General features: G+C 38.9%; 1 protein-coding gene across 1 annotated transcript in view; it reads left to right on the forward strand.

Annotated features, from left to right (window-relative positions):
* Rgs5 (regulator of G protein signaling 5) overlaps window positions 1–18512 on the forward strand; it is a 35241-nt gene extending 16729 nt beyond the window's left edge. Inside the window, exons 2-5 of the mRNA XM_051186206.1 lie at window positions 3656–3766; window positions 8909–8970; window positions 16240–16406; window positions 17911–18512. Coding sequence (XP_051042163.1) covers window positions 3656–3766; window positions 8909–8970; window positions 16240–16406; window positions 17911–18072 — 502 coding nt within the window. The 3' untranslated portion in view covers window positions 18073–18512. The remainder of the gene's footprint in view (window positions 1–3655; window positions 3767–8908; window positions 8971–16239; window positions 16407–17910) is intronic.
* The last annotated feature ends 283 nt before the right edge of the window (window positions 18513–18795 follow it).

Below are 18795 nucleotides of genomic sequence, written 5' to 3' on the forward strand. Positions count from 1 at the left end.
GGAGTGCAGCGCCTCCCAAACAGTGCTTTCCAAAGCACACAGTTCCCCTTTCCTTGTGCCTGGTGTTCCAGTATAGTTCTCAGCTCAGAGGAGGGGAACACACACACACACACACACACACACATATATACGTGTGTATATAGAGTGGGTATCATATGTCTCAGGATGGCTATGTAGTCAAGAATAACCCTGAACTTCTCATCTAACTGCCTTTACCTCCTAATTGGTAGGATTATAGATTTTTGCCACCATGCCCAGTTTATGTGGCTCTGATGGTCAAACCAAGAACTTCTCACATGGTAGGTAAACATTCAACCAGCTGAGATTCATCCCCAGGCTCAAAATGTGAATTTTAAAGATAGGGGATGTTGTCAACTGCATTTCTTCTCTAGATCACTAAACACACAAAAGGCCAAACCAGCCAAACAAATGACATAGATAAACTATTTCTGGGGCTTTGGAAGTGTTTCTGCAGAGCTTTTTCTCTAGCTTTTACTCTTTCTTGCACTCATGTCAAATATGCCCCAAGCTAGATGCAGCATGAGAGTCCCTTGTCATCCTTCCATTGGGAAGAGGGAGACAAGATGGCCTCACCTAATAAAGCATTCTGATCTGTATGTCACATTTCACAAGCAAGCAGTCTGTCATTCACATGGTCTCCTCTCTGCCCTGCAAGATTAATGTTAGCAGATTTGTGAGAAACACAAAAAGGTCTCACTAATTTGGGTGACAACTGGCCATTCTCCAAATCTACCTCTACTTCCTCTGAGAAGTCCCCTGGACTCACCCCAATGGGAACTGGAACTTTGTCAGCATGGTCTACTCCCTTCTGAAAAGCTCAATGTAAAACTGCAATAGACTATAGACACCTGGAAAGAAAGACCAAGGCCCAAGGGTGTTGTTCATTTGTTTAGATGAAGCAAAGGAGAAAAGGTCAAAGAAATAGAAGTGTGTGTGTGTGTGTGGGGGGGGGGTAGATGAAAAGGAGGACTCCTAAATTCTAAATGATCAGTAAAACAATAAAAACAACAACAACAACAAATATGAGAGCTTATCACTAGTGTTTATGTGTTTGTAGATGTCATGTGGTGTTAGGTTCCATGTTGGTAACAGTTCTTATGTTCATGAAGGAAGAGCAATGTGGAGGCTAAGAGGCAGATGACTCTCTTCATACTGTATGGTAGAGTGTGCCTGAGAGGAGATAAACCTTTTATCTCGGACCATAAATGCTACATATTGGCCAGCAGATGGCAGTCACAAGTGCTACATACATTTCCCAATCAACTCCAGATAATAATTTTATTCCAGATAATATAATATGGATAGTCTTCCTTCCAGAGCTAGAATATTTGAGGAAGCTTTCATGATTTAAAAAATAACATATTTTTTGACCCTTCTATTTGGGGCTTATAGGTAGGAAACATAGGTGAAACCCGGTTGAAAATGAGTATGCAGTTAAAGCTAGTGTTACAGAAGTAGAATTGTATTCCAAATGCTATGCTTAGTGACTCACAAATGTTAGCACATTAATCTTCACAAAAGTCTCAGAACTTACCATTTCATCAGCCCCAACTTCCAAGCCAGAAAAAACTTCACATCAGATAATTTAAGTAACTTGTAGAGCCCAGAACCAAAGGAGAGGTATCTTACTCAGTGTATTATATAACACCCCCATCAGAATATTTACAGTTTCCACTGTGATGTTTCATTATTCTGAGCTCTACTGGGTGTTACAGAGTGCTGGAGCTTGCTTTGCTCACTGAGAAGCTTCTAGATTAAAAAATGGAAGCCAAAAGAAATATAAATGAAATGATATCATAGAGTTAACTATTTTTAAGTCAGCTTCATCATCATATTTCAGATATTTGTGTGAGGTTTGTAAGTTACAAGAGGAGCTCTTTTAACTTTGACTTGAATATGCATAATTACTAATCTTGGCCATGTACTTCACCTCTTTGCCATCTCCATGCATAAACTAAAGTATGTTTGCACTATCAAAATCCTGTCTGGTTACAAAGTGACCCCATCATAGCTTTTTGAAGCTTTGCTTGTGATTGGCACTGACTTGGAGACAAATGTTAACAGATTGGTAAGAAACAAAATCAAGATAATTTTAGTTCACCATGACAAATACTATTGAATATTTGCTAGGTTGCCAAGCAACTGTACCAGGCACAAGGATTAAAATGCATTTAAGACTCAATTCTTACCTTTAAAGGGCTCTTCTATAGCGCTTGGAAAACAGGCACAAATCAATAACCATAATTCAGTATGGTAACCCAATAAACCCTAGATTAAAGAGCACGTGGAGTGCCACAGTGGCAAAGGAAGACAGGTCTGGAGTGTCCTGGGAATTCATATTTGAAATTAGGATTGTAGAACTGGCACGATGGCTCAGCTGGTAACAGAACTCAGCCTGAGTTCTGTCTCTGGAAAACACAACAAGCTTGATGCTGTGGATCACAGCTGTAACCTGGCACTCCCATGATGAGGTGGGAGGTGGAAACAGGAGAATTACCTGGAATCTCCCAGAGCATTCTGATTTGAGCACTAAGAGAAAACAAAAACAAAAACAAAAACAAACAAATAAACAAACAAAAAGACCTTGACTAAAACAAAGTGGCAGGAGAGAACTAACATCTAAACGCTGTCTTTTGACCTCCATAAATGTGACTTGGCAAATGTGAAGACACACACGCCATATAAATACATGCATAAACAGATAAGTGATAGATAGATAGATAGATAGATAGATAGATAGATAGATAGATAGAGGATAGATAGATGATAGATAATAGATGATAGATGTATACAATTTCTATGGTCTGTTAAAAGCATAGAACAATGACAATTTCCTCCAAAGACTGGTTTTAAAACTAAATGAAAATCATAGAAGACTATCCAGAATTCTGACCATATCTGCTCACTAAAATGCTGAAGTTAAAGGCCTACTAAACCCCTAGTCCATCCACTGGAAATCGCTCTCCTCTATGAAAGTTGCTGCAAGGAGGACACGACAACAGCTATAATGGGACAGTGATCAAAGATTTTTAGAACAATTGAAAATAGTATAATTTTAGGATTAGAAATGGCTTACAAAGACATCTAGCTTTAATTTATCATTTTATAGAAAAGGGACAGAGATCTGGAAATAAAAATAAAATTAAACTTGTTCAAATGTAGTGCATTTAATTGATGGTCAAAACAAGAGCCTTCAGGAGATGGCTAGAAAGTTCAGTTAGTAATTCTACTTGAAAATTCTGGAGACAGACTGCTTACCACATACTTGACTGGGCTACATTGAGATATTTAAACTTCCTGTCATTCAGTTTTCTCCTCTGTGGAATGAAAACAAGGCTATATTACCTAGTATATGGAAATTAGAAAATCTGAGTAGAACAATTAAGATTGAAATGATATGGTGCAAATGAATTGGTGTCTTCTAAACATTATTGTTGGAACTTGGAACTTCGGAACTTGGGTGTGTCCTATTTTCTACCTTAAAGGTTTTTTTTTTTTTTTTTTTTTTTTGCAATGGGAATAAAAAGCAAATGAGTTTTTTTCCACTTTCCTTTCTCTGATGCAGAAAACAATCACTGTTTTAGATTTGTGTGCTCATGTGTCATTCTTGTTCCCTGACATCCATCCTTTTCAGGGCCAAGGAGATCAAGATCAAGTTGGGAATTCTCCTCCAGAAGCCAGACTCTGCTGTTGACCTTGTCATTCCATATAATGAGAAGCCGGAGAAGCCAGCCAAGACCCACAAGTGAGTCATGAATATGGATTCCTCACATTTCCCTTGAGATGATTGTTGTTTTTCAAGTAGATAACACCGACATCCATCTGTAGGACTACCCTTTCAATTACTCACTGAAGATCATTTGAGTCCTCAGAGAATCAGTTCATAAATAGTATATTTTTATTAACACTTGTGTGTTTGGATCATAACATGAAATACTTACAGAATAGAACCTTGCCTCATCTTTGGGAAGGTGAACTGTATTTTATAAAATGGTACCAGTCACTCAGTTATTGACTGTAAGGTCAAAACATCTTGTAATTTATTGGCTTGGGTCAAGTAACCCTGATCCAATTAATTATGAGTCCCGCACACTCACTAGGAAGTAATAGCCAAGGCCTTTTCCTTGAGAGGGAAATGTGAGCAACGTCATGCTGATGAAAAGGCAGACAATTCAGGACTCAGTGGTTTCTTCTTGAAAATACAAGGTCTAACAGAAGAACTGCAACTTCAGCGAGGGGTGAACACTTGCCTAGCCATTCCCACTTAATGCACACCAAGCATTCTTTTCCCAACTCAAAAAAAAAAAAAAAAAGTTCCTGACAGGGATTTTACAGTCCTCTGTCCCTCAGCTCCAGCTGTGTACACCATCCCCACTCCCACCCTTCCACCATTGTAGGCATGGCAGAAAGGTATGATTCCAAAGGCTCAAAAGTCCACCTACTTTGACTCAGTAGCACAGTCCATCCATCATCACCACTGTCCATCATCTTTCATTAGCTCCCTAGACCCTTGCTGTCTAGATAGATGCACTTAGTCTTCCCTTTATAGCAGAGGTACCCATGGAAATGATGAAGGGAAGCCGGAAAGCCAAAAGGATGCCAACTCCTTCATTCTGTTACCTAAAAGCTTCAAGATCACAGATGTGTGGGAAAAGTACAGACATCCTTTTAACCTCTACTTCTCTTTTTTAATTTAATATTTGTATAAATTGGCCAACTCATCCTTTGTCCAAATGACCTTCAATTTAATATAGTTGATTGGCTGGGAGATACAGAACTGGGCTATTCTGTTTTAAAGTCATTTTCCATCATCCTAAGTGGATATTTCCATTTTCCTCCTTTTATTACTTCAAAGTGTTCACAAACCGGAAGTGAGGCATAATTGAATTTTCTACATTTAAAAAGGAGAAGCTAATTCAAAGTGAAGCAGCAGGCTGCCTAGACTAGTAGGCAGCAAGAACCGCATTGCATAGCCAGCAGGTCAAAAGGTCTATTTTGAAGCAACCAATGTGGTAATTATTGATCTGTTGGGATTAACATTTCAAATGTAGCTCTCTATTTCCTGCTTTCAGTCTCTTCTCTAGAATGCCACACAGATGCTTTAACTACTTGGCTCTTAGGAATTCAAGAGAGAAATGTTTGGAGAAGTTTTGGAACTGATATTTATTGTCTTATTTACTCTACTTGTCTTGCATTACCCCCCTTCTTCTAAAAATATTATTTGTTTTTGAGAAAAAAATAACCCTTCCCATCCCCAGGGAATACTGTATGTGAGTGCTGCTTTCCACCCTGAAAATGAACAAGTGCTCCTTGCAAACATACATGCTATATTTTACCTCTTCACATGGAGTAAATTTCTATGCTTTTAGCCTTCAGTGGGTGACCTTGCTCTTCATGAGCTCAGCCAATCTCATTTCTTCACTTACATATTTCTCTGTATTTTTTAAACCCGTGTTATCTGTGGAAAATAAAATAAATCTCTTGATTGAAGGTATGTATTTTTAGCTTCTCTCATCTTTTTTGGGCAATTGCTTGGAGGAAATACTTTCTATTTTTTAATATATTTTAACTTCTCATCTGATGAAAAAAAAAAAAAAACATGAGCCCCTGGAAAACAACAGAAAATAAGCTGTTCACAGTCTTATGCCAAATCCCAGCTTCTGTTATTACTTTAGTGTTCGAAAATTGGTCCTGGGTCTTCTTCCATTAGGAGAAAACAAATGCTATTAAAAAATCTCTCCCTCATCCTTTTGGCTCATGCACCTTTCTTTCTCTTTGTTTTCATTAGCTGAGGCTTGCAGACTTTCGTCTGCTCCCTAAGTCTTCCATCCTTGATGAAGTTATTGTTCCTGGGTGTCTGACTTGTCTGCAGAGTTGACTTGTTTTGTCATGGCTTCCTCTTTATTAGAACTCTCTTCCTTAACTCATGGCCCTGTGTCCTCCCTCTCCCTTTCCTCCTCTGCCCATCCTCCAAATTCCCAAAAGCTCTGCTGCAGGTCTTCAGAATGAATAATAACCAGAATTTTTAAGCTACATACATGGAGTTTGTAACAACATTATGGCTTGTAGTATGCTAAATTACAAAATTTCAGGGACAGACACCCTTTAAAGTAGGTTTTTATAGTCTAAATGTTCCCTCCTTGACATCAGTTATCAATTTTTAACTGAATGTGTTGTCTTAATGTGTCCACTTTAAAATCCCAGAATGGCCTCCACAAATAACTTAGTCTGAACCCTGGCTTATGATGAAAGTCAGAGCATGTTATCCTGTGTGTTCCTGCAGAGTTAACCTGGTTAACTGCAGAGTGAGCCTTGAAAGGAAATGTGTACAATTTTGTAGATATAAAGAACAAGCATTTCAGAAGTATGTAACTTATTCATGATGCCAAGAGTACCATTGGCCATGGGGTAAGTGCTAAATAAATAGTCATGGACTTGATTCTATGTGTGCTTTATAGGACAGGAAGGAAGAACATAGCAGGCTCTCATAAATGACACCAATGAACTCAAGGTTTGTTTTCTTTGTCAAAAGCAAGGACATGGGAAAACATGATGAAGGATAATGAAGTATATACCAGACACTGAATAGATTACCAACCAAAACAAAACAAAAAGGAAACCAAACCTACAAAATCCAGCCATTGGTGCTGCTGAGTTTAATTTTTCCCCAGGGCTAATATTGGCCAGTATTACCAGCAGGTGTAGCAATGGCTCATGACTCTGTTCAAACAGTGAGTCATCTGTGGCTTTCCACAAGGCTGACTCTGGATAAACTGAGGCTGACTTTGGTTACCTATCAATTTGGTACCTGTTTATTAAAAGATTCCTACACAGTGTATTTCGTTCATGAACCATCAAGTCCATAAACATGGATTGAGCTTTATCCAATGGCCAACAGATGGAGACTATAGGTGCCACATTTTGGTATACACATTCAGGCCCCAGATTGGACATAAATATTTGGTCTTTGCAGCCAACCTCACTTATTACTTCAGACTGATGCTGAACATAGGAAAGACTGGGAAAGTTCTCTAGGAAAGGTACACGACTTTTGCAGGGTTTGTGTGTGCTATTAGCTTATGAACTATCCAGCAAGTGAAAAGCAGTTAAGAATGGAAAAAGCTGTTGTTTCCAAACCGAAGTGGTCACTTTCTGAATCTGGTGGTATTTGCACTGGGCATTACAAAACACATAGTCAATTACTTCTATAAATGTTTATTTTGTTTTTTATCTGAGCTAGCTTCCTCCCTGTCATACCCACACAGGGAGAGGAGATTCTGTGCTCACTCTCTGTGGTCAGCAATGACCTTGATGACCAAGATGCTCATTGGCCATTTAGATCTGCATCTATCTTGTTTCCAAAGAAGTCACACTTAATGAGGGCTGGCAAATTCTGAGAATCAGGACAGGATGAACCTGTTACCTCCTAGACTGGTAATCAGAACACTGGACTACATGGCATGGGGGGAATCTGCCCTGCTCAACTATGCCCTCAAATCACTTTGGACTAATTTTACCCCAAAGCAAGCTGGGCACATGTCCCTTTCAGGAATTTAATCTTGGCCGTGATGTGCTGCTGATATTGACCATTACTTGGCTTTATAATGAGACCATTTGGGGCAGATTGCATCTGGTAACATGTTTAAATCCAGGGCACCTGCTCATGGCATTGTTTCTTCCTGTGTGCCTTTATGCTAACCAAAGAACAAGGTCAGTAAAAGCTATTTCATTTTATGAGAATATTTATAAAATCAGTAGGCTCAGAGTGAACCAGGCCTACCCTTTGCTCTGAGTTAGTTCTATTGTTCTGTTGTGTAATGGGCTCTTGATTCTAAGACCATCTGGACTTGACAGTTGTCTGCTATGTGTAAAGGATTGAACACACTGTTAACATGTGTATACAGAATAATATATGTGTTATTCACATATATAATACATATGAAAATTCTATATGTAATGTAGGTTACAACACATACACAATACATATATCTGAAAAGTGCTTGGTATGAATCAGCATAGAGTAGCCGAAGGGTGTTATTGACCACAACTGTGGTTACCATCGAAATGAATGGAAAAGATATGGGTGCATACTTATAATCCATGTTGATGCCATTTCTCTTCTTTCTGCTCTCCTTTCTGCTCCAGGGGAAAATGTATGGTAGTTTAATTGTTAGAAATACATTTGTGAGGCATTTTTATGCTTTTGGTCTGATATTTATGTGTCCAGCTAGGACAGCAGAACCCATCTAAGTTTATTTTACAAGACTTATTTTACCTGATTGTTTTTCCTCCTTGTCTTTTAAAAATAGAAGACATGCATTTGAAAAACTAACCTAAAATCATGACTTCATTCACACATGCCTTACAAAGAACGGTTAGGGGATGGTCGCAACAACACTGAACCAGAAAGACCTACCCCATCTTGGATTCCTTACAGAGATAAAAATGAGGATGCATATGCCTGGCAAATAAAATGCAGATTGGAAATTGTCTCAGTGACATCAGTTGCTAATGTCAATGATTTAAATGCCCAAAGGTATTATTTCACAAAAACCAGAAATGGGAATACTTCTGAGTTGTCCTGAACAGTTACTAAACAATCTAAGACCTTGGGGAAAAAAACAACTTCATTAACTTCATCTCATTATGAATGTATTGCCAGTCTGCTTTAATTGGATGATAAAGACCAAATGTAATGATTCAAGGGTACAAGCACTATGAACCCAGGAAGACAAAGTCAGCTATTTTCCCTCAGAGAGCAGCAGCTCACCTTGGTACATTCTGGTGGGAGAAGAAAACTGGTGGTTATAACAGAGTGCAGTCATTGTCATGCCTGTAGTTAACTTCCTTCTTACACCGTCAACCTTCTCTGTCCTTATTGATTTAGGCCCTCGCTGGACGAGGCTCTGCAGTGGCGTCATTCCCTGGACAAACTTCTCCACAACAATTGTAAGTTCACCTGGTTCTCACAAAAGGTCAGACTGGGGACAGAACCAAAGCACCTTCCTTCATCATGGCCTGACGTATACAAGACGTTCAGTGAATATTTTTTTTTTTTTTTGAATGAATGAGCAAGTTAATTGAGTTTGTTTCTTGGGACCTATAAATTCCATGAATGTAGGACAGCCATGTAGAACAAAAATATTAGTATGTATTTATTGATTCATCTTACTCCAGTAATTTTGGGGCCAACAGCGTTTTGACATGTGAGCTATTCACTGCTCTTATAAAGAAACAAAAGTTAGCAGACTGTTTTCAGAACTCTTAGGGGGAAAGATAGATATCAAAGTGTTCATTTGCAATTCTTTTTACTCACACTGCACATTTTAATTTTAAGGGGACAAGGGGCAACTAGAATTAAAAAAAAAAAAAAAAAAAAAAAAAAAACCTAAGGAGCTAAGCCAGAAGTTGGTAATGTTAACAACTTAACATTGTTGAGGAGCCAAAGTGTTTACAATTACAGATGATTATCTTAGTATGAACTTGAGGTCTGAAGATATCACAATAATGTTTTCTACTTCTTAGAGAATTTATGCTTGTATCTATGCATTTGCTCATATATGTATAATTTCTTGAAAACAATATATGGAAAAACATCCAGTAGCTATTTTAGCCAATGCTTTCCTTAAAATGATACCTCTCCATTCAAACTAGCACCATCAATAAGAGGGCTAAAGGCATGGGTATGAACGGCCCAACAGATAAGATAGCCTGCCTGGTATTACTGTCTGTCCATTGCTTCTCCATTATATTTCTCTCACTGTCTCTCCTCTCTGGTTCTCTCTGTGACTCTTCTATCTCTATGTCTTTTTTTTTTTTCTGTTCTGTCTCTGTTCTTTATTTCTACAGTCATTCCTAAGGAGGAAATGCAGATGGGCAGGTATTCCTAGACAGTTTTATGCCAGCATCCAGACATTTCAGCAGCATCATCCTAGAGAAGCAGTGCATGGCCTGTTGCCTGCATATCTGCCATTATGTTTCATGGATAACTGTAAATCAAGCTATGGCTGTCCAATATCGATTACAACATATTATTTTTTTAATCTGCTGAAACTAATAATCAGAAATAACTGATATCAGATGTGATTGATATAAAGCAAATAAGAAAGGCAGATATATTGAAAAATGTACTACTTGAAATATAATGATCCCTTTCTCCACGCTCGATGAAAAGAGTAAACTATTTAAAGTTGGGCATGGTAGCTCCTACCTATAATTCAATCACTTGGGAGCCTGAGACAATAAAATTTCTGTGGGACATATGGTGAGTTCTGGATCCATCTGAACTACAGAAAAAGATGCTGCCTAAACAAAACAAGCAAAACCAAATACACACACACACACACACACACGGGGGTAAGGGTAGCAGTTTCGCTATTCATAAGGAACATTTGGAATTATTTGTGTTAATATAGGCCATTGCCTCTCAGAGTTGATAGAATTACCCAAGCATTCATTAAATCAAAATTTTCTTCAGTAGAAATAAACTCTAGATAAGCTGTTGTTCTATCTTTCTCATTAGCAAGGATCTACAAATTCATTTTTAAATTATTTTCTGTATTAGTAATGTGTGCATGAGTGTGTGTGTGTGTGTGTGTGTGTGTGTGTGCACATGCATGTGTGTGTAGTGTGTACGTGAAAGTGAGGGGACACCAGAGGGCACCTTTTAGGAGTTGGTGCTCTCTTTTCACTGAGGTTTCTGGAACACAACTCATCAGGTTGACACAGCCAATGCTTTCACCAGCTGAGCCGTCTCTCACTGGCCCTAACAATGATTTTTAATCATTTGGGGTCTTTGACTTTGTTCTTAAAATACATCACATGCTTATAAGTTTTGCCTTCAGTTCTAAAACAGAAGCCATCTGTTTTCATTTGTCAGGTCTATAGGGCACATAACAAGTATGTTGATATTTAAAAACAAAAATAGATTGCACTTGGGAGCTTATATAATTCCACCCTAGTGCTGGCAGGGACACGGATTCTCCCGCTCCGCCATTCTTAAGAGCAAACAGGGATAAAGCCAGTCTGTGGCAGCACAGTTTTTATTTGGGTCCTCTTTTCCCAAGAGTTGTAAAAGGTCAGAGCATTTCCTCAGACACCCCCGTGGGCTGGACTGTCCCTTGGGACACAAAGCATCTGACTCCAGGCTCATCCTTTAGTTCCCATCTTCACAGCCTGCCTTGGCTTCTTCTTGGCTTTCCAGTTTTCTTCCTTCTATGTCCTGATTCATCATTCTCATTACCTCACTGATGGACAGTCACAATTTTCACTTTTGACAATGATATAATAAAAATGATATGAAAGACATTTTAATGCATTTTCATTTTCATGTATGCCTTGTTCACACACCACACACACACACACACACAAACACACACATATTCTAAGTAATTTTCATGTATGTTCTATTTAGTGATTGCAATAATCTTGAGATTTAAGTTCAGCAACCATTTCTATTTTTCAGAAAAAGAATCCATTATTCAGAGAGCTAGGTATCTTGCCTATACCATACAATACTGTAACAGTAACAAAATTGGGGCATTTACTTTCCTTTACAGATCATGTTCTTTGGTCTTGTGGGTTGGAGAGAGATGGTGATTTCATAGTTCATTGAGACTCACTATTAAATATTAGGGACATATATTTGTGGAGGGAGGTAGGAAAATAGAAGTAAAGATAAGGAAAACTCAGATAATTAACAGTCTCTGGCAAAGATGGCCAAACTAGCAGATAGTACCAAGTAGGGGGAGAAAAGGAAAATTATGTCTTCCTTCCATTGACAAAGTCCTCAAGAGTGAGCAGGTGGCAATGGGAAAAAGATGATGTCACAGATGAGACAACATTTGGGTGACAAATAGTAACTTTTAATTTGGTATAAATAATGATGAAGAAAGCCAGTGTGTACTGAACTTCATGAAAATTATGCTTGGCAGCATATAAAAGCCATGTATGAATTATTTATTCCCTTACCACAGCCTTGTCATCCAGGTTTCATTAATATTTGCATTTAACATAAAATGCGACAGAGATGCCAATAGGCTAAATGATTTGTCTGTGTTATTTCATAGTCAAGTGTGTCAAGATTCACCACTAAGCAATCTTGGGTCTAAAGTCTAAGCTTTGAACTGATAAACCATGCCATGATTTTTATAAATTGCCAATACTATTCCAGTGTCCTTCCCCAATTCATCTCTACTGAACTATTTGTACTAATCTCATTTTCAATATTTTATAACAATCTGACTTAGATTCTAGGATTTGTTCCTTTTGTCCTCCAAGGGGTTTTATATGTGGTCCCCTCCCCTCTATATAAAGCTGCTACTTTGATTTGCCTAATGTCAAATTACTATCACTCTTTAGGGCCAACTCTGAGATTATAATATATAGCTGCCATATGATATATGGGTACCATGCCCACAGAATGCTTATGGACAGTCATCAGATGGATTACATCAGAGTCCTGGATAGTGGGATGCCTGAGTATGCTGAGAGGTAGTTAGAGGCTCTGTGCTGCCTCATACAGGTCCCATAGTTGCTTTCTCAGGGTTTTGTGCTGGAGTTCCATAGTGTGAAGTCCCCAGGTAAAAGAAAAGGGGTAAGAAAGATATGTGTACGTTATAGAACAGAGATATTTGGCCTGGAATCTTTTCAACTGCAACTTTAAAAAGCTATATGTAGAGGGGATGGGAATTCAACAGAAAAAGTCTCTGAGGAAGGGACCAATAGAAAAACCGAGTGTAGAAAGTTGACTAGATGTGACTGTGGAGGAAACTACTAAGAGAATCCAGAGATGCTGAAAAGCTACATGGAAGAAAGAGTAACTTTAAATGGCTGCCAGACTAGCAGGCCATAATGCTGTTTTATGTGTTTTGGTTTAAAGTACATAGATTGACAAAGAGCCTTGCAATATTATTGTGGAATTCACCAGAAAGATGGACCCAGTCAGTATTCAGGAAATAGATCTCTGAGATGGGATGCTGGTGCACAAGTTCATTTCCTGCTGTGAACTGAGTGCTAAGGTCACACAAGATCTCAGGTCTGAAATAACAATTTTTGGAAGGATTGATCTTCTCAAAATTTTACATAGACGTGTAATGGGTGACTCAGAGTGTTTGATGATGTATACAACTGGATCTGTGGGGCTGTGGGGCTGTGGGTTTGCCACAAGCACATTCCACGAAAAGATTTTGTACTCTGCACTCTGAGATCTGGTTGTATGGCTGCTTACATGGCTCCATTTCCTGGTAACAAAAAAATGATGAGAGTTTTCCCATTGCAATAGAGAGCAATCAACACATCTGTTGAGAGAGAGAGAGAGAGAGAGAGAGAGAGAGAGAGAGAGAGAGAGAGAGAGAGAGAGAGAGAGGAAGAGAGAAGTTTAGCCATGACAACAATAAACCTGGGTCTTATTTCTTTAAGTGCAACAACCATTTCTATTTTTCAGGAAAAAAGAATCCATTATTTCAAGAGCTAGATAGCTTGCCTATGGCACACAATACTATAACAGTAACAAAATTGGGGTATTTTTCTTTAAAATTCATGTTCTTTGGTCATGTGGGTTGGAGGGATATACTGATTTCATGACTCATGTTGAATTTCAGTTAGCACTAAATTATGATTAGTAACACAGTAGAAACTACAGTAGAGATAAGAAGAGAAAGTAGATAAGTAGAGATAAGTAGAGAAAACTGTTGAACAGACATGAACTGTTGTTCATGCCCACTCATGTTCCCAGATGTTTCTAGCATTGTTCAGCAATAGTGTCCTAGAAGGGCAGAGGAAGGATCAAATTGCCAAGTGTCTTTCTTGGGGCCTGAAATCAGTACTGAACCTAATACCAGTTCATTTTCAGCCTGGCCATTCTTTGCTCTCCAAATTAAGTGTGGCTGCAGGAAAGACCATGACCAGCATGGGTGGAATAAAAATGTACTGAGAAGATACTCAGTGGTTAAGTACTGTGTCATGTAACTTAAAGGATCAGAGTTGGACCCCCAAGAATCCATGTAATTAACTACCAGGTGGGAGTGATTACCCAGTGGTAATTCCGAGCTCAGAAGGCAGATACAGGGGATCCCTGGAGCAAGCTGCCCAGTGAGACTAACCTTGTCAGCAGGCTCTGGGTATGACTGAGACTTCCTATCTCAAAGAATAAGGAAGAAGGGCAATGGAGATTCTCAGCATCAACCTTGGGCCTCCACATGTATGCACACAGATGTGCACCAGCATTGAAGCACAACACATGTATCAATAGACATATACACATGAACTTGCAAACGCATGTGTATGCGTGCATGCGCGCGCATGCACACACACACACACACACACACACACACACACACACACACACACACACACACCCCACATACACATGAAAGAATGGCTCTGTATCTCTGGCTTTATCATCATATATATTTTGTTCAATTCATACAATAAATAATGACCAACAAATGGAAATTTATAGTCAATAGGAAAGAGGGCACCAAGTGTTCAAGAAAAAGAGAAGTGGGTTGAAATTGGGTCAAAAATGAATTTAGAATGTGAATATGTTACCTAAACAGAAATAATGGAATGTAGATATGTCTTGGTGGAGGCAAGTAAGGGGAACCCTGTACCCTGAAGTTGATGGCAGTCATTTCTGACTTCTGCCTTGGAAGGCAAATGGCACACCAGACCATGCTGCCAAGACTGTGACCTTGACGTAGCCTGTGGACACTAGAATCGTTTCCTCTCCTTTTTTAAAAACCTTCATTTTCCTCCACAATCTCATGATTCACTTCTTATAGATACAGTTGTTAGGATTTTGGTTTAAATAGATTAATGTATAGACACATATGCACATGAACATTCCTTATTTCAAGAAGGAAACAGCATACATTTAGATTTGTTTGTCTTTATTCATCTCTTGTACCTTGTTAAATTCTCTTCATGAGCTCTCTCCACTTACTCTTTAGGAGGTTAGTGCTAGAAGGGTGGGAAGGAACAGGAAAGTGTATAGTCCAGTAATTGTCATATGTACACAAATAGCACCTACAGCTGTTTACAGACTCACAGTTCGGTGTCTATACATTCGGTGTCCTCTAAACATTGACACATAAACACATAAAATTAGTGTGATAACTACCTGGTCCCGTCATTCAGATAGCAATTTGAGTACTCATATTTCACTATCCTTCATTTTGAACGGAACTTAGGCTCCTACTGTGACTCTGTAGCTGCTCTTCAATGGTTTTCCTATTCAATGATTCTCTTCACTTTTTTTCCTACTTTCCTTGGAATCTTCAAACTCTGCTAGGGAACCAAGCTTATTTCATTTACCAAAGTGATATATTGCACTCACAGAAAATTCACCTGTAAGAAGAGGAAGCAAGATAATAGTTACTGGCAGTTGTAAATATTACTCATTTTTAACAAACAAAGGTTTAAATATGTTCTTTGGGGGCTAAGACTATAGTTTTGTGGTACAGTGCTTGTATAGTATGCAAGAGGCTCTTCATTCAGTTTTCACTACTAAAATTAAGTTTTCTTTGGGAATTTGTGTGTCCTGAATGCCATAAGTGTTAATGGGAATCCTCAGCTCCATAAACATTTGTCACCTGAATATACACACTGCATCCACTTGTGTAAAAGACAATGAGGCAAAGCCCTATGTCCAGTGTCCAAGTGGATGATAAGCAGAGCTGTTCTCTGTTGCTTCTGTGTCTATGTGCCAGCCTGCCTTCCTTTGAATGAAGGGATAAAGGCAGATGAGGATGAACTGAAAGTCCATGCATGGGACAGGATGGTGGAACTTTCCATGTCATCTCTAGCATCTTTGTTCTAGACCTCATGTTTTTATCCCCTGCTTCAAGTGCAGGAGAGAATAGGACTCCTAATGGAGAGTTTTTGTTCCAAGAAACAGAATTACACTTCTCTTGAGAAGTGGCTTAAGATAATGGACAAATGTGTGTGAAACTGTAAAACCAGATGGTTTTAAGTCCTAGCCCTACAGTTACTTTCTGGGTATTTTGGATCAGTCACTTGACTTCTGTGACCTCATTTACAAAATAGGACACTTTTAGCTCCAGTTCTTTGGGTACATAGTGAGAATTAAGCGAGTTTCCATTTATAAGATTTTTAAATCAATGGCAGAATGTCCTGGAAGCAAAATTGAGCTATTTAGCTAGATATAGTTTATCAAATCAACAAATGAAATCCCCCTACTGACTTTTTACCACCTAGATGGACTTGCCACCTTCAAAAGCTTCCTGAAGTCTGAATTCAGTGAGGAAAACCTTGAGTTTTGGGTTGCCTGTGAGGATTACAAGAAGATCAAGTCCCCAGTCAAAATGGCGGAGAAGGCAAAGCAAATTTATGAAGAATTCATCCAGACTGAGGCTCCTAAAGAGGTTGGTACTGAGGGGCAGGAGGCTGAATATATCCATTTAAGAGCCATATCAGCACATTCCCAGGTACAACATTTGGAACTAAAGACTACTGTACTTGTAAGTACAATATTGTACCAGTAAGCACATACTGAATACAATGGCAATGTGATAGGGTCAAGCACATTTGACCTAAATGGTATACAGATCACTCTGTAACCAATGGCTGTTGGAGCCTCTCTTTCAGTACCATGCAACCAACCTGAAGAAGTAAGCCAATGTTAGATGAAATGTAGGATCTAGTTTCTTCTCTTTGACATGCATAAATGACTATAACTGTTCTGTAAAGTTATGAGACTTAAATTAAACAAAGAGTAGATGTGAAAAAAAAAACACATGTATATACCAACTAATTGATGCCAGTGAATCCAGTCTCTAGCCTTTGACATCTGTCTTTTATTGGGGCAACGGGACTTCCATTCATGGGTAACTGTGCAAATATACCACTAATCGACTGCAGAAGATCAGATACATTCAGGTTTCAAGAACACTTCATGGAAGTCTGTGCTTATCTTTGCCATCAATAAAACCAAACTGAAAGGCTTATTTAAAAAAATCCAGGATGACCACAGTCAGACCTGTCTATTTGGTCAGGTCCTATGAGCCCACATGGTTCTCTTGAATCCAATGTGGACACTGAATTATCAACAAGGTTTGAAGTAAAGCACATAGATGATTGAGTGAGCCCTGTGTATAGTCAGTGACCTACTATAGATGATTTGTAAGGGAATGATTCCTCTCATCTCTTTTCTTTCACACGTGATAAATCTTATGGAGGCAGTGTGAGATATTTATTCCTTTGGCTGTGTAGTATACTTAGCTGGCCTTTTCAAGAGACAGACATGGGTGTGGAGATACAGCACAATTGGGAAATTGGTTGAGCACTTTATTAGCATGTGGCAGGTACTGGATTCAGTCCCCTGGCACAGGCTAACCATGCAATAGACCAAGCTCTGGTTTATCACTGTTTGTTTTATGATCAAATTGTTGTTCCCTGCTTTGGTGTTTTTTTTTGGGGGGGGGGCAAAGACTGGTTCTAAAGCTATACCAAGGGTCCCTGGCTGCCAATTGTTCTTTATTATCATCAGAAGGCAGGAAATCTAATGGGTAGAAAGTCTGTGGAACCAAGCATTAGTTCACATGCATTCAAATCTATTTGATAAAAACACTTATCAGAGAGATGTTCTTGAGCCACTTAATCTGTATCTATATTCTTAGGCTGTTGAACAATGAAATAACATATGCATAGGTTGGCTACTGTTGGAGGATGCCTGGTAGGTGGATCTGAATCTGAGTCATGTGTTCACTGCAGTATCATCCCACTGCTTCTGAAACAGCAGTGGCCTTTCTTACTTTGCATGACATCCCTTCTACCTTGCATCTCAATGGTGAGAATTCTGCTGCTCTGGAACCCTCATCAACTCCTGATGCCTATGCTGACTCAGTGACCCTGTTTCCTGACCCACAGGTGAACATCGATCATTTCACTAAAGACATCACCATGAAGAACCTGGTGGAACCTTCCCCGAGAAGTTTTGACCTAGCCCAGAAAAGAGTCCATGCCCTGATGGAGAAGGATTCACTGCCCCGCTTTGTGCGCTCTAAGTTTTATAGGGAGTTAATCAAGTAGTAATCAGATCAGGCTTCAAAAAAAGTGCCCTGTAGTTGAGTTACATCCTCTGTAGTAACACAGCATCCCCCAGTACCTGCTCATTTTCCCATAGCAGCTTTGCTCCAAGATACACAAAAGCGAACCCTAGACTATGTTGCTAACTATTTTGCTCATGTTGACTTGGGTGTGGATCTGTTGTCTACTGAGGGCCTTTACTTCCATTTCTTCTTTCTGGCTGCTTTATAATGAAGCTCTGTCTACCAAGTTTCTTCCTGCTTGAGTCACAGAAAAAAAATACTCTTTAACATAATGTTGTCTGTGAAAAAGATAGGTGATAGATTGTTCAAGCAAGGGTTCCCTTTCAAGGGGATTTGACTGGTCTTGTTTATTGTTTTAATTCTCATCCTCTAATGATTTCTGAATTCAGTTAGTAAAAAGCAGGAAGCTGTTCACAAGGCTGCCACCACTTGGTTTTTAAGCAAGTACATTATTCAACACACTGAGCTCTTCCTCCTAGAGTACCTTTGTGTTAGCTAGACATTCTAAAGAAGAGATACAATGGATAGAGTATGCTTTACAAAATCAACCTCACACAAACCTTTACAAATTCAGCTCTCACAACTCTCAAGTCAGCCTTTGACTGTCTCAATTAGAAATGCTAAGTATCCAAAAATCTGATTACGCTGTTTCTTGAATAATGGGAAAAATAGACTTTAAATATTTTATTCGTATTAGGTGAAA

This window comes from Phodopus roborovskii, unplaced genomic scaffold, assembly GCF_943737965.1.
Source record: "Phodopus roborovskii unplaced genomic scaffold, PHOROB, whole genome shotgun sequence".
In the NCBI taxonomy this organism is placed as follows: domain Eukaryota; kingdom Metazoa; phylum Chordata; class Mammalia; order Rodentia; family Cricetidae; genus Phodopus; species Phodopus roborovskii.